This window comes from Triturus cristatus, chromosome 7, assembly GCF_964204655.1.
Source record: "Triturus cristatus chromosome 7, aTriCri1.1, whole genome shotgun sequence".
NCBI lineage: Eukaryota > Metazoa > Chordata > Amphibia > Caudata > Salamandridae > Triturus > Triturus cristatus.
The window spans coordinates 425457744-425485304 of record NC_140590.1 but is presented as its reverse complement, the minus strand read 5'-3'; the positions used below and the strand labels follow the sequence as shown (position 1 = coordinate 425485304).

General features: G+C 43.0%; 1 protein-coding gene and 1 long non-coding RNA gene across 6 annotated transcripts in view; one reads left to right on the top strand and one right to left on the bottom strand.

The window, feature by feature from the left end:
• The window catches only part of LOC146809858 (uncharacterized), a 326459-nt gene that overhangs the window by 193095 nt on the left and 105803 nt on the right, over window positions 1-27561 (bottom strand). The window lies entirely within an intron of this gene.
• ABCC3 (ATP binding cassette subfamily C member 3) overlaps window positions 1-27561 on the top strand; it is a 693015-nt gene that overhangs the window by 604021 nt on the left and 61433 nt on the right. The window contains exon 26 of the mRNA XM_085616719.1: window positions 13809-13910. Coding sequence (XP_085472845.1) covers window positions 13809-13910 — 102 coding nt within the window. The remainder of the gene's footprint in view (window positions 1-13808; window positions 13911-27561) is intronic.

Sequence of the window (27561 nt, the reverse complement as noted above, 5' to 3'; positions counted from 1 at the left end):
TCATGGTCAGAGGGCTGCCATTCAAGTAGTTTTGCTGCCTCTCGAGTAGATTTTCTACTTGAGCGGCACCAAAATAAACTCAAATGGCGGCGCGCTCTTCCACAACACATGGTGGAGTTTGTGCAGATTTTCAGAGCTGCTTGCATTACTTGTGCTAAATTGTAGATCGAGCTGTATATTTTCTGTCTGTTGGCAGAATTCCATGGACTCTCGCTGAGTTTTTCGGTAACTTTGTGGAATACCACGCAGTGAAACTCCGTGAGCTCCGACCACCAATACCAATTTCCAACTTGTTCCCGTAATGAATCCTCACACAGAGATCAAGTTTGAAAAATAATATTGGAAGTCTTGATCGCTTGAGGAGAACTTGGATCAAGAGGAGAGAAAAAGGCTTGTAGATGTTGAAAGTGTTCAGTTTTCTCCAAGCAATAGCACATCTGTATTCACTGTTTGCTTTGGCTACAGAGAGGATCCTCCAACTTCAAAGTGGAAGTAATGTCTAGACCCCTTTTCCAGGTTCTCTTTCAAATACCTTCTCAATATCTCCTCTTTCTTCACTGTCAAAGAATATATTCTTCAGTGTTTAATTGGTTCTCCTTCAAACACAAAAACATAATATTATGACATCTTCTGTGATTGTTTCTTCTGTGTTATAGGTGATGGTTCCTTCGGAGTGAAGCATGAATTTTCACCTTAGGTTTAGTCCTAAAGCAGTGTTCCACACAATAAAATGAGAAAAATTATTTTGTGTTTCTCAATTAATTTGAGCATCAAGTTGTCTCAGCCAGCTTGTCCCTAAGACCAAGATTCACTGGTGTGGTGACCAAACAATGAGCTAGATCAGGGTTCTCGAAAGTCGGCCCTGGAATGCCGGATCCATGCTAGATTTTTAGCATATCCCCATTTAGATAAATGTAGTTATCTTAAAATTTGGAATGGATTCAGCTTTCCAGGACCGACTTTGGAGAACCCTGGACTAGATCACTAACAGACACTTCAGTGCTCTTATTACTCATCCTCTGTCCATTATACAAGGATGAGCTAATCCATTTCCTGATACCCATGGGCATACATGCGCAAAATAACCCTTTTTTCTCAGTCTAGAAAGATTCTCGCCTTTCTTCTGTAATCTTTTTCTTCTGCAGTAAGGGTCTGTTGAGAATCTACGATTGCATAATTTTCTTTTAATGAATTGAACCCTCATGGTTTTCTGATGTTTAAGGAGACCCATTGATTCAAACATCTTTTCTCAGCTCTGTGGAATATTTGTTGGGTCTAAAGCTGTAGCATGAGATCAATTAACACTCTGGAAACACCCCATCTGTGGCCTCATCGGTCCAGGCTGCTTCTGCAGCCATCTGCCAACAGTAACAAATATAACTGACAAGTTCCTGTTTGCCTTGCTTTAACATTATCTGCCAAGTAGGGCCTGACTGTGTTGTGGAATCATAGACTTTTATTACAAATGAACTGTCTTTGGTTAAAGTAGATACATTAGACTACACAAGTCTTACCTTGGATGTGACAAAATATCAGGGTAAGGCTAAAAGATGAAACATAACATTCACCAAAATCCAAAGATGAATGGTTAAATAGTGGTGGATTCTTAATGTCCCAGTATTTTATCCCTTTAGTAGTATAAAAAATATAGGTTTGTGACATGCATAGCTGCAAATTAACATACTGTGCATACTCCTGCCATTTAGTGTGGGACTCAGAAGTATGCAAGTTGTTTTTCTTCGAAGATTTCTTTGAGTTACAAGGTATAGTGATTCCACCTGTTGCTGGTTACTGGTAATGTTCATGGGCATAGCCTCCATTTTTAGATTGTTTTTTTTCCCTGATATCAGGTTCAGACGTGTCTCAATGAGCTCCGATTTGATGCCTCGTGGTGTTGTTGTCGGGCCTGTTTGGATCCTCTAGACTCGTCAGTTTAAACAATCATCGTGTCTTTTCTTCATCTTGAAACGTCACACATCCCTCATTCGACTCCATGACTGAGTCCTTTCCATGCCTGCTAGGGGCTTCATCAGCTCTGTTAACACTTCGATGCCTGGAAATGTTCAATCAATGATGGAAAGAACCCCATTCAGACACTACCCTAAGTGTCGCACCAAGGATCTGTGGACAGATCTCCATCAAGTGTGTAACCCTTGTCTGTTCCTGGAGCACAAAAAGGCCTCCTGTTCTTGTGTTAATGTCAGGCTTGAAGCATCACATCCACTTCCAGGGCACACCAGCAGAGCAATGACACACCAGATTTCTTTGGCAAACAGAACATTGAAGATGAACTCGAACCAGGGAACTATGCCTCATCGGGTCAGGTCTTCACCTTGGGAGAGTTCCGGATCGCAGACCGAAGTGGATGAGCTGCTGGCTCCTCATCATTATCCATCAATCAATCAACCAAACAGGATTTATAGAGTGGCTAACCAGGTATCCAGGCACTGAGAACATAGCTACTATGGGGTTCTGCGGAACGGCTGCCGTGAGAAACACCTTACCACCACCTCCATATCCCATCACCATACAGAGACAAGCTCCGCTCTACAGGGGGTTGAGCTTCAAGCACAGAAGGCCACCAGCAGACCTCTGGTCTGCCACTGCTTGAAGGCCATGGTTGGCACCAACATACTGCTTTGAGCCTTGTGCCTTACCATAGAAACCATGCACTTCGACTTCGACCACCTTGTTGGTGCCAGCCTCAAAAACACCCTTGAAGCCATCTTTGTACTTGAATCCAAAAACTACCTCAGTGCTGCCAGGCCAGCAGTTATCTTCAGTGCTAAAACGCCCTGTGTCTAATCCGCCATCTTCCCCCGCCTTCGGGGATCAAGACCAGCCCATCCTAGAGGAGGATGAACTCAATGCACACCAGCAGCTGGTCCTTGCTCAGCTTCCCCCATTTGATGAATGGTCTCCCCCGGACGGTTGGAGCTTTAAAGTATCTACGTAAATCAGTAGTATCATGACGACTAAGAGATACATTATTTGTGTTTTGTCCATCTGAGGAGACTCAGACAAGATGTATGGAGGATGAACAATCCAATTCACTGAGAGCTCCACAAACTGAAAATAAGATCACATTGTAGGTCTGTCTATCAAAATTAAATTGACCAGCGATGAGGAACAGTTAAAATAAATTTTGAGATAAATGAGAGTGGCATTTATAACCAATTGTACCAAAAAAAAACCCAAAAAGGACGGCCCTACCAATTACATCATAGACAGGAACTTTTTTGATAGCAAGTATTCCCTGGGCATTGCTATCTTGATTGATTACTTAGCGGGTCCTGATGAAGGTGGTTATTTCTTTCCTGTGCCACCAAAACGCGTCGACCACTGACCACTGACATTTATATCCTGCTCTTCGCAGCTGTACTGTTGGTCAAAGGAGATTATTGTCACACTTATATCTCTAATCAATCTGAGTTTCTTCTTTGTGGTTATGGATGTAGTATGAATGTTGATTGAATCAGTATGAATGTATGAGAGAGAGTGTGAGAACTTTTTTGATGCGTTTAGCTTTACCTAGGGATTACATTATGGTAATAAGTGATATGATATGTTATAGATAAATGTGTTAAGTATATTTATTGTATGTCTATGAAATAGAAATTATAAATTGACAATTAATTTTGAAATTTAAAGAAAAGTATTTGTGTCTCAAAAGAAGGAATAAATACAAATATAAAAAATGATGATGTATTTGTAGTACATTATAATTTCATATGGCCCTTTTCTGAATTCAATTGAATAAAAAAAAAAGAAATATAGGTCTGGAGGGAGTCTCTATAGTAATATTGTTGTTTTTTGCCCCTTTTCTACCTGACCTTAATTTATTATTTGAGGGGCGTCCCAATTTCTTTGCTCAGCTTCCCCCAAAGACTCTGCGCCACACAAGCGGAACCTGACCTTCGAGGAGGTCATCAACTCCCCACTGAGGCATGCTCTTAAAATACCTCAGCACACCTCTTCCTTTGCCTGGGGTCCCTCCACCTCACTTTTCTATTCCTCCTTCTTTACCTTCCTTTCCACCCCCTCTCTCCCCTCACCACTATCACTTACTGACCCTTCAGCTCACTCTCCGCAGGGTCACCTCATTCTGGGTTTGGTGGAGACAGTTCTTAGTCCCCCGTGACCCTTATGTTATGCCGTTAGACCCACACCCACAAGAAGACCCATGGGCTGACAATGACGTTGACCCACTTGGGGATACAGTCCCAATCTGTACCCCACAAAACCCTTCCCGCCCACCAATACTACCTTCTGCCATGAGATCCTCTGAAGGGCAGCCATATATCACAAGATCGAGATGCACAAGCTCCCAAATAATTACAAGTTTTTGATGGAGGAGCTAAATTCCACTCAGCGTTCTATCCAGTACCTTCTTAAGCTTAAGGGAATGCTTACTTCTGCTCTTGAAATCTAGTGGCTGTCCCTGAAAAGTAGTGACTTCCTTGTCCTCCCCCTAATACATAACACCTGTCTGGGAATGGCTATACTGGTTTTTGTCCCTGTGGATGGAAATCATGTCTGACCAGTGGGTTCTCAATATCATAGACAAGGTTTATTGTCTGGAACTCATGCTCATACCACCACACATCCTTCCATTAAGCATAACCTCTCCCCAGAACATCAGCGCTTACTTTAATAGGAGTTGCAGGCCCTTCTCTGCAAGGGGGCCATAGAGGTTGCACTGCTCCAATACACTGGCAAGTCAATCTACTCTCTATACTTCCTCATTCCCAAAAAGGATGGGTCTCTCAGGCCAATTCTTGACCTCAGGCCCCTCAACACTTATATCATGTGAGAGCACTTCCACATGGTGGCGCTGCAAGATATTGTTCCTCCGCTACAGCAAGGCAACCTCATGACAGCTCTCAACCAGAATGATGAATACTTCCACATCCCTATCCACCCTGCACATCGCAAATTTCTCCAGTTCATGGTAAGTGGTCAGCTTTAGCAAGGTTCTGCCCTTTGGCATAACCACAGCTACAAGATTAAAAAAAAATATCTTGCCATGGTAGTCGCTCATCCCAAGAGGAATGGCATCCACATCTTCCCTTAATTAGATGACTGGCCACCAGACAGCAGTATTAAGCTCACACACAAGTCACAATAGACCTCTTAGATGGGCTAGGATTTACCATCAGTACCAAAAAGTACCACCTCCACCCCCTTCGAGTCCAGCCCTTCTTGGAGCGATACTCAACTCTGTCACAGGAAAAGCATACTCCAGCCCTACAAAGGTTTAAGCTTTTCAATCACTGCATTTCCATTTTCAACCAGATCATCAAGTGATGGTAAGAAATTCCATGCGCCTCCTCGGCATTATGGCCTTTTGTATTTCAATAATTTCACATTCCAGGTTGCACATGAGCCCCTCGCAGGAATGCCTAGCGGCACAGTGGTTACAATCACATCGTCTCTGGGAGTATCTAATGTTGATCTGGGGCGGCACTCATCGCTCTTTGCACTGGTGGAATGGCAGAAACCTGTTGCAAGGCCGACCTTTTCTAGACCCTGTGCCGCAGGTGACCATCACAATGGACAACTTCCTCGCCAGATGGAGGGGGGCGCATTTACAGGAGTTAACTGTACAAGGGATGTGGAAATTCCATCAACAGGGTCTCCTCATCAACTACCTAGAGTTGTTCAGCATCCAGCTAGCTCTCAATGCATTCCTGCCTCGCATTCAATATAAGGTAGTCCTCATTCGCACAGGCAGACTTCCATGTGCTATCTTTAGAAACAGGCCACCAATCATTCTCTACAGTTGTCTGTGCTAGCCCAGAGCATTTGGCAGTGGGAAATCCATCAAAGAGTACACCTACTGATTGATTACCTACCAGGAGTGGACAACGATTTTGCAGACCTACTCAGCAGGATTCAGCAGCAAGTCTTGAGTGAGAACTCCACCCACAAGTCCTACTACTGTACATCCACCATTAGGGGTTTCACGATGTAGACTTCTTTGCCACTGCCGAAAAAGTGAATTACCTAAGCTTCGCCTCCAGGTTCCACACCCACAGTCCATGGGCAACGCACTACGGATTAACTGGTGGGGATATTTGCCTATGCTTTTACGCCTCCCTCACTTATATCATTCGTGATTCAGAGGGTTCGGCAAACATCCCACACTCTCATCCTAGTGGCTCCCACCTGGACCTGGCCTCCTCGACCTCTCCTTAGTACCCCATGAGAAGCTGCTCAACCGGCCATATCTGCTCATGTAAAATCAGGGCACACTCAGTGTTAGAAATGTGGTCTCTAGTTGGCAGAGGTTTGCACCCTGTCAAAGTACAGATCACAACTCTAGTCGGAGTAAGTCAGAAAAACACCTTAATTAAGCTGTTCTCACCCTCTGGTAGCTTGGTACAGAGCAGTCAGGCTTCACGTTAAAGGCAATGTGTAAAGTATTTGTGTAACACCAAATATAAAGTAACTCAATTAACACACCACAAATAAACTCCACACTGGTTTAGAACAATAGAGAATATTTATCTGAGTAAAACAAGACCAAAACGACAAACATCCAAGCAGTAGAAGTGGATTGATGAATTTTTAAAGAATAAATGCAAAAACAGTGCTTAAAAGTCAATAGCGCTAAAGGTTACTTAGTTCGGGCTAGACCGGGGTAAATCTGAAAATTCAAGCAGCCTGCAATGGAGCACAGGTTGGATATAGTTCTAAACAGGTCCTGCTGAAGTTTTACCTTCTCAAGTTGAGCGAGATGCCCCATTCATGGAGAAGGCGGGTGTCGGGAGTACGATTTGAGTCGCTGGTGTAGATTCACAGACCACGAAGAGCCGCTGGCATCAATGGCAGACAGGCAAAGAGACAATCTTATGCCGGCTCTCGCTTATCCTTCCTGCAAGCAACGTGGTTCCGGCAAGAACAGGCCAGTTTGCATGCGCGGAAAGCCTTAAAGCCCGATTTAAAGAGCTGAGGTACAGGAAAACCCATGTCTGAGGCCTTAGGACTGGAGGGGCACTTCAGGCAAGTGCAAGTCTCCCAGATGGCAGAGCATAGCAGCACAAGAAGACAATGGAAAAAGTATTTTACATTCCTTAGACTTTTAGGAACAGGAGGCAAGTCAGCAAACCCTTGGAGTCACTCTGGGTTCAAGTGAATGGGCCCAGTCCTTATCCTCATCAGGGCAAGATCAGCAGGCAGCAGGGCAAGTCCGCAAAGCAGAGAAGCAGTTCCTTGGAGCAGTAATTCACATCAAAGTTGCAATCCTTACAGTAAAAACAGTCTTCACTCCAGCAGAGTTCTTCCACAAGTCAAGAAGTGTGCTGATTTGATAGGGCCAGACCGTGGTACTTCTACTCAAAAGTGCCTTTGGTGTGGGGAATGACTTCAAAAGAGTTCTCTGAAGTGCACAAGAATCCCTTTCATCGCAGCCCTGGCACCAGACTTCCAGTAAGGGATAAATCAGCCCTTTGTGTGAGGGCAGGACACAGCCTCTTCAGATGTAAGTGTGAACCAACTTTCCCCCTTCCTGGCCAGGAAGGATATCAGTATGCAGATGAATGCAGATGTATCCCCTGTCCCACCAAGCCCTTCCTGTGTTGTGGCTGTGTAGAGGGAATGCCCAATTGTAGCTGTCACCCAGCCCAGAAGTGTATTGGAGACAGGCTTCCGGCACACAGAGCAAAGATTAGAGCAGATAAATGTCCACTTAGTAAAAGTGGCATTTCTAAAATGGTAATGTCAAATCCAACTTTATCATTAAAGAGAATTTATCACCACCATTCCAAAGATATTAAACATGAAGTATCTACTATTTTCCAATCGGGTATTACAGCTTAAAAGTTATTTAAAGGAATCCCCAATGCTAGCCTAGGGAAGGAGTAGGCCTTACTACAACGACTTAGCTGGTGTCACTGCCAAAAGATATAAATCTCAAAAGTACATGTCCTGTCTTTTTGTTACACAGCACTCTGCCTTTAGGGTTAATTAGTGCAAAAACAACAGTTGATGGACTGAATGCAGAACAATGTCATACATTCACCCCAGTACAGAGATCTGGGCCTAAATCCATCGTTTTTTTGCTCACCATGCCATTCCAGTTTGAACCCAGCCATATGCAAATCAGTCTTGACCCTGTGCCTCATGGGAACAGTCCAGCCCGAACTGCCAAGCCAGGTACTCCCTGGAGTGGAAACAAGCACCGTAGGACCGGTTTCGGGGTTACACCCCTCTTCAGCCAGGATAGCTTGATTCCAGTGGCATGGAGAGCACAGGACTCACGTCTGAGCATACCCGTCCCACTCGGGGTGACAAATGCAAAAACAACAGTTGATGGACAGAATGCAGAACAATGTCATACATTCACCTTAGTACAGAGATCTGAGCCTAAATCCATCGTTTTGTTGCTCACCATGCCATTCCAGGTTGAACCCAGCAATATGCAAATCAGTTTTGACCCTGTGCCTCATGGGAACAGTTGATCCCGAACTGCCAAGCCAGGTCCTCCCTGGACTGGAAACAAGCATCCTAGGACCGGTTTCGGGGTTTCACCCCTCTTCAGCCAGGATAGCTTGATTCCAGTGGCATGGAGAGCACGGGACTCACGTCTGAGCATACCCGTCCCACTCGGGGTGACAAATGCAAAAACAACAGTTGATGGACAGACTGCAGAACAATGTCATACATTCACCCCAGTACAGAGATCTGGGCCTAAATCCATCGTTTTTTTGCTCACCATGCCATTCCAGTTTGAACCCAGCAATATGCAAATCAGTCTTGACCCTGTGCCTCATGGGAACAGTCCAGCCCGAACTGCCAAGCCAGGTCCTCCCTGGACTGGAAACAAGCATCCTATGACCGGTTTCGGGGTTTCACCCCTCTTCAACCAGGATAGCTTGATTCCAGTGGCATGGAGAGCACGGGACTCACGTCTAAGCATACCCGTCCCACTCGGGGTAACAAATGCAAAAACAACAGTTGATGGACAGAATGCAGAACAATGTCATACATTCGGGCTGGACTGTTCCCATGAGGCACAGGGTCAAGACTGATTTGCATATGGCCAGGTCTAAACAGGTATGCTCAGACGTGAGTCCTGGGCTTACTGTGCCACTGGAATCAAGCTATCCTGGCTGAAGAGGGGTGAAACCCCGAAACCGGTCCTAGGAAGCTTGTTTCCGGTCCAGGGAGGACCTGGCTTGGCAGTTCGGGCTGGACTGTTCCCATGAGGCACAGGGTCAAGACTGATTTGCATATGGCCAGGTCTAAACTTGGGTGGCATGGTGAGCAAAAGAATTATGGATTTAACCCAGATCTCTTGACTGGGGGTCAATGTTTTGATTTGTTCTGCATTCCGTCCATCAATTGTTTGTCTTTTGCTTTAGGGTTAATTAGGGCATAGCTTAGGGGTGACGGATGTGTGATAAAATGTGAGTTTAAGGCTTGGCAAGTGGTTTTAAATGCTAAGTCGAAGTGGCAGTAAACTGCACACACAGGTCCTGCAAAGGCAGGCCTTAGACAGGTTTTAAAGGCTACATGTGTGGGTGGCATAACCAGTGCATTAGATTCACTAGTAAGGTTTTATGATATTGCCACGCCTTACTTCACTACGCACATCTTTACATCACTGATTTCACAACACATACCACTACCACACATCTCCACATTACTGCTCCTGACAAATCCTGCCACAGTCTAACACTGCCACCTACTGGTCAAAAATTATACATTAAATATTAATATATTTAATTAATTGCCTTTTTCGTTTACAGGTTTGGGTCAATTTAACACTTTATAATTTTGGGGGGAGACCCCCCTAACCATCTTTTTTAATTGCCCTCAAAATACATTGTTCTGTATTGCCTAAAAACTTGTGTGCCAACAGCATTTACGATGTAAAACAATGCGTCCAAAATGTAATACGAAGTAAAGACTTAGGAGTTAAGGTTTTTTTCCCACTGTAGCATTTAGATTACAGGCCCTGGGTACATGGTGTACCACTTTATAAGGGACTTCTAAGTAAACTAAATATGCCAATCAGATATATACAGGTCAACATGTTTTAAGGGGAAGCACATGCACTTAAGCACAGGCTAGCAGTTGTAAAGTGTTCAGAGTTCTAAGGCCAACAATAAAATACAGCAAAAATGGGAGGCTAGAGGCAAAACGTTGGAGAAAAGACCACCCTAAGGATACCAGATCCAACACTCAGGCACCCAAACCCCAAGCAACTCAATCTTGCGATTTGGCTCCAGAGGTCCCAGAGTTTCACTACCTCAGCCTTCCCTTAGAATTTTTGACCATACTTAGGAAAGTGTGCAGGCCTACAACGAGAGCTTGCTAAGCTGCCAAATGGAAACAGTTTGTGCACTACTGTCTTCCTAGACATACTGACCCTTTCAAGGCAGCAGTTCAAGACATTGTGTTATGCGCTTCATTTACAGAAATCAGGCCTTACTTGTAGTTCCATCTGGCTTCATTTAGCTATTGTTGTCGCTTATCCTTAAAACAAAGAACATAGTTCACTATTCAGAGTTCCAGTGAAGGGCTCTGAAGGGTCTATACACCGCGCATATCCCTTGCTTCCATATGGAACCTCAATATTGTTTTAACAAGACTTATGGGCCCTCCTTTCTGGGAAGTCCACTCTTGTCCTTTAAAGTTTCTTTCATGGAGTGGTAGCATTCCTAGTAGCTAGCGCATCCCTCAGGCGTGTGAGTGAGCTTCAGGATCTTACCCTCAAAGAACAATTCTCCAAGACCACATCAATAGGGTAGTCCTATGGACTACCCTATCCTCTAAAGTTCCTAATATTTTTTTTTATAGTGGGCCTAAGTGTCCCCATGCTAACATTTCATACTCTGGCAACAAGTATGAAGCAAGCTCCAAAACGGCATTAAGCTAGTCCAAATAACCAGGTTTTAAGTCTCCTTTGAAATATCAATTCAGAGCTTTCTTGTTTGAATACCAGGGGCAAGGCATCCCACTGTTTGGAAGCCAGCCAGCTAAAAGAGCAGCTTCCCATACAAGCTCTTTTCACAGGGGGGATAATAGCTAGAAAGGCGCCTGCAGACCTAAGCCCCCTACCAGGTAGGTAGGGTTTTATAAGAGTATGCAGATACTGAGGCACTTTCCCATTCAAAATTCTGTGGCAGTAGCACATTTAAAAGACACTCTCTTGCCCAGTGGCAACCAATCTAGTTTGGCAACAGCAGGACCCGTAGGTGAACTCCTTGGAAGGTTAAGCAACAGACGCGCAGCCGCATTCTGCACCCTCTGCAGTCTCTGTAGTCTATATTGTGAGACCCCCAGAAAACAGCACATTACAGTAGTCCAGCCTTGATGTTATCAAAGCCTGAACTACTGACTTTCTAGTGGCTTCTCGTAGAAATGGCAGGATCTTTTTCAGAATTTTCTAAATCTCAAAACATTTCCTCGCTAGACGTCGAACGAGAGACTTGCATCAAACCATATGCCAAGGTTCTTAACTTTAGCCTTGGGATCCTAGGTAGTCTATAGTTTCTATCTTAATCCAACTATTGAACTTCCAGTATTCTTCCTACATCCAGACTCAGTAGCAGAAAGGGCTCTTCACAAATAAGATGTCACTAGGGCCCTCATGTACTTCAGTGACATGCCAAAACCCGTCTGTAAGATATAGCAGATCTTTGTCTCATTTTCCAAACCACACAAGGGCCTTGCTGTCTCTAAAGCAAGAATAGAACTGTGGGTGGTCAAATGTATTTGGACCTGTTATGTCAAAGCCAAAAGACCTTTGACTCTCCACCCCCAAACCCCACTCAACCCGCAAAAATGAAGCCTCTATGGCTTTCTTGGGTAACATTCCCATTGCTGACATCTGCAAAGCAGCAACCTGATCTACTCTACACACTTTCACCAAACATTACTGTGCGCCAAAATAATGTGGGCCAGGCAGTTTTTTGTACACTTTTTCAGTCTTCCGCAACACCCTCTGACTAGCCACCACTTTTGGGAGGACTGCTTTACATTCTAAGGAGAGCATGTGTAAGTTCAGCTACACATGCCATGGACAGATATTCTTACTTATCTTGTAAGCATCTGATTGTGGCATGTAGTGCTTTAGATTCACTTGCACACACCTTCCTCCCTGGAAACCATTTGAATATACGAGTATGTCCTCTTTCTTCGCATGGTCATCTTCTTCTGTATCTCTATGCTCAATCTACATCCTAACCCTCCGTGCGGGTAAATCAATTTAACAATGGAGCCGAAGCTCGTGCACATTACCAGCAATAGGTGGAGTCACAATACCTTATGACTAGAAGACGTTTTTGAAGAAAAACAACTTACACAGGTCCAAGCCCAACACTAGATGGAGGAGTATGCACAGCATGTAAATCCACAGCACGGCATGCCGGGAAAAGATGTTTACAGGATAACACTTTTCTTATATGTGTGTGTGTGTGTGTGTGTGTGTGAGCGCGTGTGTGTGTGTATATAGATAGATAGATAGATAGATAGATAGATAGATAGATAGATAGATAGATGGATTACTCAGTGGCTGTAGTGTGTAGTTATAGATATGTCATACGAAGAACGTTTTTGGTTTTGGTTTTATCATTGGCACCATTTGACAGATCTTAACAACAAAAAAAGTGTATCCTCTTGAGCTCCATACTTGAGAGTTTCAGGGTGATCCGTCAAGTGCGGTTGAGAAAAAGATGGGTCCAAAAAACATTTTTCACATGGAGATTCCCACGGGAAATTTACACACTGATACAGAGAAACTGGATCATCAGAATAGCACCCAATTTGTTGCCGGTGAGATCTTTACTCTTAGAGTGTGCTTTTTGTGAATTTGTTCAGCAGTTTTTGAGAAATTAAGGTTAGAAAATAGTGATATATATCTGACCTGCTGGTGTCCTGTGGGGCCAATTTTGTTTTAATAAAAAGAGTGTTCTTTCCTGGCGTCTATGTTGGTACTGTCGCACCAGGAAGGTCTAGCAGAAATGAGCAATCTACTTGGATGGCTGCAACATCAAGAGAAATGTTGCGACTGCTAATACAGGACATGGGGACCTGGTCTCTCTGTCCTGAAGTTATACAGCAAATAACGTATAAGGGCTCAGGTTACTGTACACAGTTTATCTGACCCAATGGCCCTTGTGATTGGGTCACAGTGGAATAAACCTCTGACCCCAGGGTGCGGCTAACCCTACACCCCGTGGGGATTGGGTGCACTGTCTGGCTGGTGATCGGACACTGTCACCAACCCGCTGCTGATGCCATGCACTGTCTTCGTAGGGGCTTGTCCACCAGCAAGGGCTGGGCATAGGTGTTGGCCACATGCCCTGAATTAACTCTGTACTGCACTCAGTCAAAAGCTATGCTTAGATATAGGATTGGTTCAATATGATCAAAAAACACCCCAGAACTTCAATGGAAAAAAGTAAAGGTTATATTATGGTCTCGTAATTAGACCTAACTTTAGGTTGAAAATGAGAACCTTAAAAATTCAAGATAAAAAAAGGTTAAAGTGGCATTATAGGTAGGTGCAAAAGCTAATTATAATGCCATGTTTTAAACTGAAAAAATACGGAAATTCACTAGTTGTAGTTCACTGAACTAACTGTAACTTGTGTCCACGCCATGCATAGCTCACATATTGCATCGCTCATAGCATGTTCAATGACATCATTAATGACATCAGTGATATATATTTGACTGAAGGATTTAGCTGTGAATCAATACATATACAGATGCTGTTAAATGTTTTCTGCTACCAATAAGAATTACTAATTCATTGTATTTTCTTTAAACTGAGATTTTCATTTTCTTTTTTCTAGGTTACTATGTCTTTAAATTGGATGGTGCGGATGACATCTGACTTAGAAACCAACATTGTGGCTGTTGAGAGAGTAAAGGAATACTCTGAGACGGAGACAGAGGTTGGTTATTGATGTGAATGTGCTACTGTAGATTTATTAGTAATATAACACTATACATGCCTTACATTCAGAAAGTGTTTTGAACATATTGTTTATCGTAGTCGACAATCAAGGTTTATGTTTATCATCTATTAAAAAAATGTTGACTGCTGTTTTTTATGTAGACTGTTGTCGGCTATGGGGAAAGTTGGAGGAAAGCTGGGCCTTAAAATATGTAAATACATGTTTGCACCATGTGTGGCTGTAGATACACATGCTTTGCATACTTCTGCCATCTAGTGTTAGGCTCAGACATTACAAGTTGCTTTTTTTTATTAAAAAGTGTTAAATTACCGTATGTGCTGTTACTCCACCCTTCGTCCACAATGCAAATGGCACTGACTCTACCTTAGATTGTTTTTTTTTATAAACGGGTTTTTATTCTGCAAGAACTTAGAGAGAAACACATTCCACCTAACTGCTCCACTCTTTGAGGCCTATGACCCGGATAACAATCACTACTAACGAATGTTTTGCCTCAACTCTCAGAAAGCCAACACCCATTGTCCCCGACCTGGTTGAGGATTTTTTTAGCCTCTGCGGAAATCCCCAGGATGAATACAGCCAGGAAAGGAGTGATGGAACCCACACCCTTCCAATGTGCAACACAAAATATCTATGGACTGACCAGCATGGTGTTTGCATCTGTTGGCTTTCTCCGATCACAACCATACCTCTTGTGAGAAAGGAGCTGAAGCAGCAATCAACCTACATGACGCTGAATATCTTTGAGGAGCAAGACCTGCTTAGCATCAAAGAGAAATAGGTGGGTCCCTCCAGCATTCCAGTGTCTCAAGCAACACCCAAGATCCACTGTCAGTGAGTGCTTTCTAGGAAGAAGAGAAAATGGGGTACCCTCCATGTTGACATCAGCAAAGCCCCACACTAAGAAGACACAGAGGGCCTGAGTACCACCTGCTCACTTAAACATTCTTATGCTGAGGCAGAGCATCAAACCTCAAGCGTGGTAGAAAGAAGGCTTCAGCCTCCAGCCCACCACTGACTTTTAGGACGTGTACATCCATGTCTGCCCACGCCTTGACATGCTGCTCAAGAACAACAGCAGACAATAATTCCTATTACACATTCAGACAGCTCTATCCCTGCTCCACAGCCTAATGCTCACTTTAAACACAAAGATGCCCCACCTCCAACTCCAACCAATTCAGCCCTTCCTGGGATTGATACAAAACACCGTCACCCCAAACAGCAGAGGGTAATTCCATCCCAGAAGCTGCTGTCTCTCTTTCAGTTCACTCATCCGCTCACTGTAAGACCTTTAATGAAGCTCTGGGATATAATGGCATCATGCATAGCAATTATACTGTACAACTGATTACACATGGGCCTGCTACAGAAGTGCCTCACAATGTTCAAAAGCAGGGGTTCACATAGAAGATCTACACACAGCCATCAAAGCTTTTGTACATTGAAAGGAACCGCCATGACAGTGAATCCTTTCAGTGTTAAGAGTTTACCACCGGGCAAGTGCCCATCGTTAAATCTGTCAAACAGTAGTTTATGACGGTGGTAGAGGTAATGTCCTCTGCCACCCTGACAGACTGTACTCTGTCTGTCAAACTATAAATCAGGCCCTAAGTCATTCCGCAAAACGAATCAGCTCTTTTTAGCCTTTACAAAACACCAGAAAGGTCACCCTATTTTCAAGGCAGGCATTGCAAGATGAATTGTCAAATGTATCCAGACCAGCTGCGTCAAGGCTAAACATGTCCTCACTGCACCTCCCAGGGCGCTCTCTACACAATAGAAGGGAGCCACTATGGCTTTGCTGGGGAACATACCATCAGCAGGACAGCGTTTCTCGTCAACACCACACACCTTCACAAAGTATTAGTTTGTGGCTATATTAGCCCGTCAGCAGGCTATGGATGGCCAGATAGTGTTAAGAACACTGTTCCAATCGTTTGCATCATCTGACTTCTGGGCTCTGCTTGTGACGAAGCTGCTTTACAGTCAATGTAGGGAACACATGTTACGAATGGAAAATTGTACTTACTGTGTAATGTAGTGCTGTAGTGACGAATCTCATCCCCTGAAGCCGGTAATGATTGTACATGTTTTTAAAATGTAACATATTTTAGCAATTTACAATTCACACTGCACAACAGAGTAGTCCTACTCATCAGTTCAATTCACCTTCCATCCCATTTGTGAAAAACAAAAAAAAGCATTTGCAATGCAACAGGTCTGGCATTTACGCAAGTTTGAGCTATTGGCATTGTAAATGACAATGCCTATTATTTTTGTTTTTTAAAACACAAATAAAAGGCATTGTCATTTACCATGCCAATAGCTTAAACTCGCGTATATGGGAGGCCTATTACATTGCAAATGGTTAAGTTTAAAACTGAGCGCAGCGCCGCTTCAAGGACACCACGCTCGTTTTCTTTTTTTTCCCCTTTAACACTGAGCGCGGTGTCCTTGCAGCGGGCGCTGCACTGAGTGTTAAAGTTAAAAAAATATAAAGAAACCGAGCACAGTGTCCTTGAAGCGACGCCACACTCAGTTTTAAAGTAAAAAAAAAAAAACAACAGCGTGGTGTCCCTGAAGCAGGCACTGCGCTCATTATGAAAGTAAAAATAAAATAAATTAAACAGAGCGCGGTGTCCCAGAAGTGGACACCGCACTCAACATGAATGTTAAATGTAAGTAAATAAATAAAGTGAGCGCGGTGTCCCTAAAGCGGGCGACGTGCTCATTAAAGTAAAAAACATACAATTTAGAGCACCTAGCGTTGCAGCCGCTATTTTCCCCATCTGCGTCTATTATCAAAATAGTGCTCACCCACCAGATAAAGCCCACTGTGTAACAAGGCAAGTAAAAGGTCCAGTCCTTATGGGCGGTAACAAATGGAGACAACGCGGTACCAAGGTGGGACTAACAAGCCTCATATTCAATCAAAAGCCAGCATTTTCGAAGGACAATGACACAAAGCCAATGACAAATATGGGCGGAGAGTGGACTAGGCTTCCACAGCATACCCTACTACAGCATGCCTCGCATAGCGAGCTGTGCACATGTGCTGCCGCTAGGCTCGACCTAAAAAAAAGTGTCCCCATCATTATGTAGGTGTGCTTATGCATAGTGTGCGTTACTACAAACATGTTACAGGGTCAAAAGCTTTTGTTTTTTTCTTATTAACTTTAGTCACACTGTAAAGCATCGCGGATGCTGTGTAGGTGTGTATGAAATTCTGTGCAGTGTGACTAAAACTCACTGGAAAAGCCAAGAGGTCACAAAGGTTACACCTATTGGCTTTACCAATAAAATGTTATTGACTGCAGTCTCTCCTTTTGTCACTCCTTTTGTAACTGTTTGTTTTATTTTTCTACTGATTTCTTCCTTTTCATTGGTTCACTTTGTAATCTTATCTATTCCTTTGCCAAGCTCCGTCTGCACTCTTTTTATAGATTTTCATCATATGTTGTCTTTCTCAAAATTCTTCCTACCATTTTCTTATTCTTCATAATTTCAATTTCCTTTCCTATTCAGTACAGTTTAGGGCGGTTCATACCTCTAAGAAAATTTGGGAAACACTTGAGGCCAGATCTAGAATTGTAAGGCATTATTTATCATATATATTGTCTAAAACACCACATATTTCTCAATAGTAGAACATTTCTATATGCGTCTATAGCTATTTATGTAGCGCAAGCCTAGCTATAAAGTAATTGAGTAAAAATCCTGTATGTGACTGTTACACAATTGTGCGGTCAATACAAAAAAACAGGAGGCACAGGTAAATGTTTGTGCCACAGTTACGACAGTGTCTGTTTGATTCGATCGATGTGCTTCACCAGAAAAACAGCTGTTTAAAAAACATATGCTGTGAAAAAGATGCACACGTTTGATGGAAAAACTAAACAGTTAAAAAAATGAAGCTGTGAAAATGAGTAAAGACACACATCCTCCATCTTTACTGTGCTGGGGAAAATCCCATCAGATTTAATGCTGTTATATGTCATGTTAGAACCATCATCTGCCGAGATATAACTGAGTGTTATTCAGCTGTTTCAAAGTACTACTAATAATATCATGCTCAACATGGCAGCCTACTTAAATGCTAACTGTTGCACAGATAGTAAGAGTGTCCCATTGAACAATGAGTGGCCCACGAAGGCAGGGGTGCAAAAATGGGTGGTAGCACTGGTGAATGTTATTTATATGCCTTAGAATACCCATTTTATGTTCCCTTATGTGTTTTTTCTATTGTCAGAATTGACCTGTTACTTTGCTTTGGGCACTGCCATGGGTTTTCTTTGCGGCTGTTGCCTGTATGTATGGGTTTGGCTATTGGAGTGAACTTCAAAGGCATTAAGGACCTTCTGCCTGGCTCACCTAGGTGTGTTTGTTGGTTAATGTGTGTGGGTTGCCTTAGTCCCAGTGGAGGTATACCTCAAATGGGACTCCAGGCTTGTGAACACTTGTGGATGATATAAGAGAAGACTGTGGGTTGCGCACACAAATCCCGTTGTCCAACCTTAGTCACCCATGTTATGTTATGTCATGTGGATTAGCAAAACTCCGACTCCTGGATTCTCCTGGCTCTGGTCTGTGTGGCAGATATTTCCATAAGGTGGCTAACCTAAAGAAGGTTGGCGCTTGAACCCTTCTTCAAACTTCATTCCGCAATCAGCAAGTCATTGTATTGTGTTTGTATAGTGGTCCCTGAGACAGGTAGAAAATTACGTTAGAGAGTGTGAGTCTTGCGGGTGCTTGTCTGGAGAATGATCCTAAGTGTACTATGCAGGCTTCCCTCCGGTAGCGGATGTGTGAATAAGTGTGTTTGTATGTGTAGGCCCTCCTCTTTTGAATTATCTTCTGAACTATGTGCCATCCAGGATTATGGGGTATGTATAGTCCTAGGGAGATTATGCCGAGTTGGTCAGTCTTGTAGCTGTTCTATCCATAACAAAGCTCTAGGGGGCATATCAGCAACAACCAGCGATAATTATCGCTAAGTGCACTTAGCGCTAGGATAATTATCGCCGGCTAGCGTGGATTTTTATCGCTGAGATAGCGTGCTATTAGCAACACTTATCTCAAAAGCGATAAAAATCCTCACGCTAGATGCCTAACGTGAGATTATCGCTGGAAACCCAGCGATAATCTCACGCAATGTGGTGTTAGCTTGAGGATAGGGACTCACAAACTTAGCCATGATATCCACCTTCCATAGGATATCATGGCTAAGTCAGTCCTGAAGCAGGTGTAAGGAAAGTAGCGATAACAGGGGTTATCGCTACTTTTCTTGCCGCTATGCTTCATAGCGTGGGGCTTGATGATAGGAGAAATGTCGCTTAGCGACATTTCTCCAGCCATGTCAGGTCAGGAACGCCCACTTTGCATCTCATTAGAGATGCAAAGCTGGGCGTTAGGAATTCCTACGCTAACCAAGTTTTCACGCGTTCGCGTGAGCTTGCTAATTAGGCGATAAAATTATCGCCGCTTTTCGACCAAAAACGGCTGCAAAAGCGGCGATAATTCTTTTGCCTCGCCTTGCTGATATGCCCCTAGGATCTTTACGAGTTCAGGCTTCAGACAATAGCGATATTACTGATGTTTCAGTAAATTCTTAGATCAGGTTGTAGTTTGGAGTATTGAACACTGAGATACCGGAATATAATAGCCAAAGTGCTTCATATTGTCAACGTATAGATGTGTGGAGTTAATAATTGTAAACCTATTACTTACCCGCATATATTGTCCTGTTGAAATTTTGGTCCTTGATATTTTGGCTACAATATTGAGGTAACTCGATATTCAGTACCGCCACCCATGATCTGAAGTGGCCTTGCCCCCCATATTAAAAGTACGGGCTTCTTTGCCCTTTCCATTTTGTTCCAGATTTTTCCACATTTGTAAATGTTATACTGACCTGAGTATGTACAGCCCCATTGCCTTACCATGTGCACACATAGTGTAACCCACCAGTGACGATTTTCTACGTTTACCCTCAGTATGTAAAGTGCTACTGTCATCCCAGGAGCCACATTTACCTCCTGGATGAACACATGCTTGCAATACCAGTTTCCACATTTCTCTCCGATATATAAAGCAACATTACCAGTCAGCGTGTTTAAGAAATAGAGGATACTAAATCAGAGACTTTGTGGAGATTCACAAAGTAACTGACACATCACCCTAAAGAGTGGAAGCAAGCAAGCAAGCTGAGTGGATTCAACCAGAACGGTAAATAAGAGCTGCCTTAAGGTATTAGATCTTGGTAATCGAAATCCAATTTCAGAAAAATGCCACCTGCCCCGTCACCCAAGCTTTTTGAGTGACAAGTTACTGCTGTAGCCAGTAGCCTTCTTGCAACATGGCACCTGCAGTTCACCTCACCCCAGCATGCCCTATTGCCATGTTGAAAAGATAGTAGCCTCCAAGCCAAAAGGGTCGGGAGCGGGCATGTGAACTCAGATCAGAAATCATGTGGAAGAGTTTGCTGTGACGATTCATGGATTGTAGCATTCAGTACCAACACCCTAAGAAGGAGAAGCAGGACTAGCCTGCTCAAACGGCCTGGGATCTTGTGGTGTGCGTGCCAGCTTGCGGGCAGGCACCCAGCTGCTTGCGAAAGTCCTGGTGAATCTGAAGCCAGCACTGTAATCAACCAAAGGCGCTTGGAAGAGCCGCCTTGCGTCTGGAGCCAACGGCGTTCCGCCGTCTGAATAAAATGTCTGTTATGGAGATGATCTCCTAGAGGAAGTTTTTGTATTCATATTTCTGTATCCAAGAAATCCAGCCACCATGCATATGCCAAGAAATATGTGCCAAATCATCTGAAAGATCAGCCTGCTATCGGAGCAGTGCTTGCTGGACTTCAGCGTTGTGACAGGCTGTGGTAAAGCTCTAGCGACTATCAGATGTGGAAACTAGAAGCAACAGTGGGCATCCGGAAGTGTGTGCTGTGCCTGACGCCTGGCAGGTCTTCAATGAGAGCTGGATCTGCAAAGAGTAAGAGCCATAAAGAAAAAAAAACTGTTTAACTGCGTACTGACCTAGCGATGGAGTGTTTTTTTCAGTACATTGGACTGAACCACGAGGACAGTTAATAACAAGCATTTGCAATGCAATAGGACTCTCATTTACACAAGAACTATTGCATTGCAAACTAGAGTGAGGGTGGGTGAGAGTCAGGAGGGCGAGAAAACACGAACATGGGAGTCCGGGCGGGGGGGTGCATGAGAAAGCACGGACTGCGGGAGGGGGCGGGAGAAGGCACAGGCAGTAAGAGAACCTCATTATAGAAAATAGTGCTCACAATCTAAATCACACATACGGTGCAACACTCAAAGTAAAGGGGCCAGTAGCCATGGAAGGATACACATGATGACAAGGCCGTCATAAGGAGGGACTAACAAGCCTATAAACCAATCTGAAGGCAGCATCTAGGAAGGACAAAGACACAAGTCAATGAAAAAGATGAGCGGGGAGTGGGCGTGGCTTCTCTCACACAGTGAACTACCACAGTTCAACCCCAGAGCAGCGCTTGCGCTCTGGCTCAGGAATCGACCTAAAAAATGCAAACTGTGGATGAATGGAGGACGTGCAGCTCATCCTGTTGAATCGTCGGTAAAGACAAACAATTTGTAATGTCTGAGCCCAACACTAGAAGGTAGAAGTGTGCAGGACTTGTGACTCTATAGCACAACACATTACGAACAGATGCTTACAGGGTGAGTTTTCCCAAATGTATTTTTCATAAAATGATACCTTTATTGTCCTAATTTATTAGTTTATTTTCAAAGACCATGTGAATAAATGGTGACCCACACTAATAGTCGAATATTCTTGTGAAATATTGCCACTTTCCACAATTAGGTAGCAGATTGATGAAAAAGTTAAATATATTCGTGTTTTTACAATTTTCCATATTAACTGGACAGTTGAAAGAATATTGTATAGTGTCTTGAATTTACATCTTCGACAGTCAACATATAGAAAAATACACAGCATAGAATTAAATAATAGAATTGCAAGGTTACATTTTTCTTTATATTATTTATTGGATTGCATTTACCATTTCTCTTGCTAACTCATGCATCTCCCTGTTAGTCAAGTTATCTGTGAAGCAAGACTTGATCTTAGCGAGGACTCACGTTTAAGATGTTTGTGTGCATTTTAGAGCATTTATGAAACCAAGCGAGGGTTCACGACACCAATTGTGGGCAGAATTCTGTTTCTTTGTCAAGAGGTTTTTAAATAAAGTTGCATATTAGTTGTGAAAGTGCTTAGATCTGACCTCTTGTGGGCAGTAAGAAACTAATTTCAGAGAGCCTAGGAACCAGACAGTACATTGAGAATTTGGATGTCAAAAAGATGTCTCACTGTGTTAATGCTTCTACTTTATAGATCGGTGAGTATCCTGCTGGCTCATGCTTCTGTCCCATTGAGATGGCTCACCAAGTTAATTGTTTTTTTGCAGTGGTTAGCTTGAAATCTACAGGCCAGGGGTTGGAACCTCATTAATAATTCTTTATGGATTGAAGTGCCTACAATGGCGATGCACAGTTCACAATTTCTAATTTAAGTAAAATAACTCAATGCTTTAATGCATCTGTTTTAGAGATCTATGAATAAACAGTAGATCGCCATTTCCTATAGCGAATATATGTCTTGCCAGGTTAATGTATTTGTTGTGGAAGGTAACTTGTAAACTGTAGGCCATTACCCAAACCATAACAGTACATCTTAGCTAATTGCAGTGCCTATAGTAAAGACCCTGTTTTAAAGTCCATTCATAATCTCCTGTCTCACTAATGTACCTCAGTGTGCTACGGCTCCTACTAAGACGCTTGTGTGTATTCTGCAGGTTTCAGGTTGCAGTCCTAGCAGATCAGTGGTTTAATATTCCTTGGGCAGAGATCTATGTACAACCAGCTGGCTATCAAGGCAAAAATGAGCAGAGCAGACTCAGCCATTCATTTATCAAGTCTTGATAACAAGAGGACAATTCAGTTGAGTGGAATGAGAGACTTTGCGATAAAACGGAAAAGTAGCGATATCGTCTTGAAGTTCAGGAAATCCATAGAAAATCTCAGGATTCAGCTTGAACAAAACCCGCAACTCCATTAAAACCCGCAACACAAAACTATTTTGGTCCTTGGTTGGCTGGTGTACCAAGTCTTTAAAACTGGTAAATGCTTTCCACATACCTCATGAGAAATGTAAAATGCATGTAGATAATCTATTGTTATGAGGATTCTGCGGAGTCACAGAACTATTCTTGGTATCATGGGACCTTAATAGGCAGGGACTGAGTCATCCCTACCACCTGATTACCCATGAGCCCAGGACCGACTAGCCATCGTGACTCCCATCACCTCCTACTCACTAACAGAGGAACAAGTGATTAGACACCCCGTAACACAACATTCCCAACCATCTCAGGAATCGCGGTTGCAGGACACACCCTTTCGCTCTTACACTCGTACTAGTCCACAATAAGTTCTGACAGAGACATGAGGAAAGTTTAAAATGTTTACTTTATCTATCGTGCTCTAGTACATGGCACAATAAGTAAGAAAATGCCCACCACAAATACGGTCAGCATAGTAAGTAGTCCATAAATCTTAAAAGGAGCTGTCATAATATATACAACAGGGTAGCCTAACCTTCCTCCCCTTCTGCAGAAGCAAATTGATTACATATCAGAAGATCTGCGGGTGTTAGCAGCAGACCCCGCAGCTTAGCATGCACAGATGAAAGTTATTCATCTCAGTTGCTGTCACAATCTTTACTCTGGAAAGGTCCCTCTCCAAGTGTGTGTGTTACCTGTGTGTGTGTTACCTATCTGTGCATACCTATATGGCAAAAGTACATGTTTCCAAAAAACAGCTGTAGTAGCATGTTTTGTCTAGGTGCTAGGCCCTGACCAGAACAGAATAACCAGGGACATTGTTCTTTGGCCTTGTCTGCTGTGTTCAGAATAAATCCCAGGTAAGAACAGAATGCAAAAACAACAGCAGGTTCTCAGTGAAAGTACTGTGTGGCACGATGCAAATTGAGTTTGTGTAGTAACGTGCGCAAAGCAGAGGGCAGTCTGAAACCTGCTCATGCTAACATAGGAAAAACGGCAATGGGCCTGCATGGGACATATGACACTGTGTATGTGTTGTAGCTCCACCTTTTTTGAGCTACCAAGTTATCATAATACCGATCATTGGATTTCGAAAAAGGAAATAGAGGTGTTTATAAAAAAGTCTTGTCCCTCAAAAGCTGCAGGCCCAACGGGATACCTATTGACGTGATCAAAGCCGACCATCTGCTTTGGGGGTAGTTACTTTATAATCTATTTACAAAGGTCTTGGTATCGGGAAATTTGCCTCCCTTGTATAGAGGAGCCATTATACATCCCTTGTCCAAAAAGTGTGCAAATCAGAACCCAAGTAATTATCACCATATTGCTTTGTTAGATGATGAAGGAAAATTATTCGTAAGATTCTTATGTGATAGCTTATTACTATGGGAATCTGACTTTAATTTAATTCCTATGGAGTAACATAGATAAGATTTTTAAATTTGTAGAGCGCAACGTATGCCCAGAGGCATCTGGATGCTTCCAGTGACAGGTAAGTAAACAACCAACTGTTGCTAATCATGACTAAACAGCCATGTTTTCAGAGCTTTCGTGAAACCTAATAAAGACGTGGCTGACTTTAACTACTGAGAGAGAAGTTTCCAATTTTGTGTTTTTGGCCATTTAAAAATGGATGTTAATAATATTATTTCACTAAAACTATTGGTCGACGAAACCTTAAAAAGAACCCTTAATTTATACGCGTGTTATATTGACTCTTTGTCAGTGTTAGATAAAGTCAATCATCAAAAACTCTGTGAGAAATTGCCAACTATGTGATAAGTCCCACCATTCTTTCTTTTTTAATATCTCTGCTTGACAAAACCTGGCTACAGTTTAAGTTAACAAAAAATGTCTTGTCACTTAAATTTTCAACAGCCAATGGACTAAAACAGGGTTGTTTTTTAGGTCTGCTTCTTTTTTTCGCTGTCCTTTGCTGATTTATCAACATTGTTACATTCTCCTGTGGGATTGGCCCCCAAGTTAGGAGGTTGACCAGTAAGTTACTTGGCATATGCCAAAGAAAATATTTTACTTTCATTGACTCCATCAGGACTTCAGTCACAGTTATAGAATCTACAAAAATGTAACATTGAAAATCACTTAAAAGTCAATCTCAGTAAAACACAGGTTGTGTTCTTTGGCAAAGTTCGGAAGCGTGTCAAACTAAAAATTGACAACAATCTTCTGGAAGAAGTACTGACAGATAGATTAAGATGGTTAAGTCATCTTTCCAATTTAAAAACTAAGGCCTCTACAGTATCACCCTCAGTCAAACAATTTATGAGAGTTTATGGTGGTTACGCGGTCTTTCAATCCATAAAGGTATTGGAAACAAATTAGTACCTTCCTTACTGTACGGAGCAATAGTGCTCCCTGAGAATTCCATTATATTTATATAAAGGAGCTCAGATCTCTGTGGACTCTTTATTCTGTGATTCTCCATTGTAAAATGCAACTGGAACTATCTTTGACTTCCTCAACTGTTCGTTGCTCATCAGCAACGTTAAATCCCTATTGTGATTGTGCGATAGCATACAAAGACTCATTGTGATTTTTGATTTACAGTTATGTAACAAATTATTGGAACTTGCCTCTTGGGCTGAATTTGGCATCTGTCATCAAGTAATCACAGAAAACAATTTACTGTTATCTGCAGATCTATAAAAAAGTCCTGCTTGTAGCGAAAGAGGTTAATCAGACATACTCTCTGGAGCAATGCCATAGCCACATATTTGTTAACATTACAGTAATATAGACATACTCTTTATAGAACAGAGTCGTACTCTTGAGTAAAACAATATTAAGCCTCCAGTCTGAACTCCAGATGCTAACTAAAATACATGAAATTTCATTTTTGTTGATAATGATAGCTCAGATTGAGGGGTCTTGAAACACTAAAACCCTCATTATGATGAGGGTCGGAAAGCCTCTGACAGCAGGTCGGAGGCTTTCAGAGCCACATCGGGTTTAACTTTTGTACACCGCATTACAATGCAGGCAGTCGAAACAGAAACTGGATGGTCATTCCAAGTTGATTCCAACAGGCTCGAGGAGCCCGTCGGCCAGTCGAAATTCCGCCATAGGGATTATGATGTTGGTTTCCTAACAAAACCTGTCGAAAAGCAACATTGTGGGCCCCTAGTAGGACCCTCTTCATCCTGCAGCCTCCGGTTGGGGGCCAAGGGGCATAGGTGCCCCCCTTTTAATCCCTGCACAGTGTTGCTGGCACTTGAGGTCCTGCCACGTGGTGCAGGAATGAATAGATTCTCCCATTTGTCTATGGGAGCTTGTGCTACAGCCGTAGCACAAGGTCCCATAGACAAATAGGAGTATGCGACTGCACCATGTGCTGTCACATTGTAATCGTGGTGTCGGGTCCCAAGACCGCAATGGTGTGTCGCTCCAAAATTATAATTAGGCCTTAACTGTTTACCCTCAAAGGCCTGCTGCCTATGTGGGTTCAGTGAGAAGTTGATTGAGCATTGAGCTTGTTTGTGTCCTAGTTTATTGGGCGTGAGGAAGAAATACCTGAAAAATTCATTGAGTTTAACCTGTTGCCTATTGTTTTTCAGCAACAATTGCTAATTTATTGGGAAATTAACAACATTTTTAGATTATGGTTATAGTCTTAAGGATGTGTGAGTGAAATGTCGATTTTCTGGTATATTTGTAGATATGCTTGTGATTTTAACAGACCTATAATTATGATGAATATTTTAATCAATTTATTATACAATAAAGACACCATTCATTCGAGGAATGATCACTATTAGTAGAAGGCCAATAGGTAAATATTTTTTGGTGTTTGCTATGTACATGGCTAGTAATGTTAAAAGCATTATGACAAGTCACTCCTACCTTACTTCCACCATATTTTGTTTTTAAAAACCTTGTGCAATGCTGTGAACAGATTTAGTATGTGATTAGTTATCATTCTTGTCAATTGCTAACATTCTTTCTGGGTACAGCAAGAGGCTGCTAACTATGGCCCTCATTAGGATGGCAGTCGGACCTATGTCCAACTGCCATCCATTCAGAAATGAGACCGCCCAACTGCAAGTCGGAGGTCCCGCCAGCAGAATTAGGATGCGACCACCACCACAGCAATCGCAATGCCTATATTTTGTATTGCTGTGGGTGCTGCGGGCTGCAGCACACGCCGCAGTACAAAAAATAGACATTACACATATCCCTGCACTACGTGGTAGGCACCATGCGATGCACGAATATGTAGGGGGGCACCATATGTGCCCCCCATGACCCACAGCTGAGGCCCAGGGATGAAGGGCCCCCAATGTCCCGTTCTGCCAACCTTTTCATGGCAGGTGTACCAACATGAATGGGCCGGCAAAAAGGAACATTATAATACATACGGCCTGGCAGGCACCTTCACCATTGTAGGTATTACTGCTCCTCCGACAGGCTCCTTGAGCCCATCGTATCCGTGGCGGTCAGTCTCTCTGACTGCCAAAGAACTTCCCGCCATCATAATGAGGCGGGCGG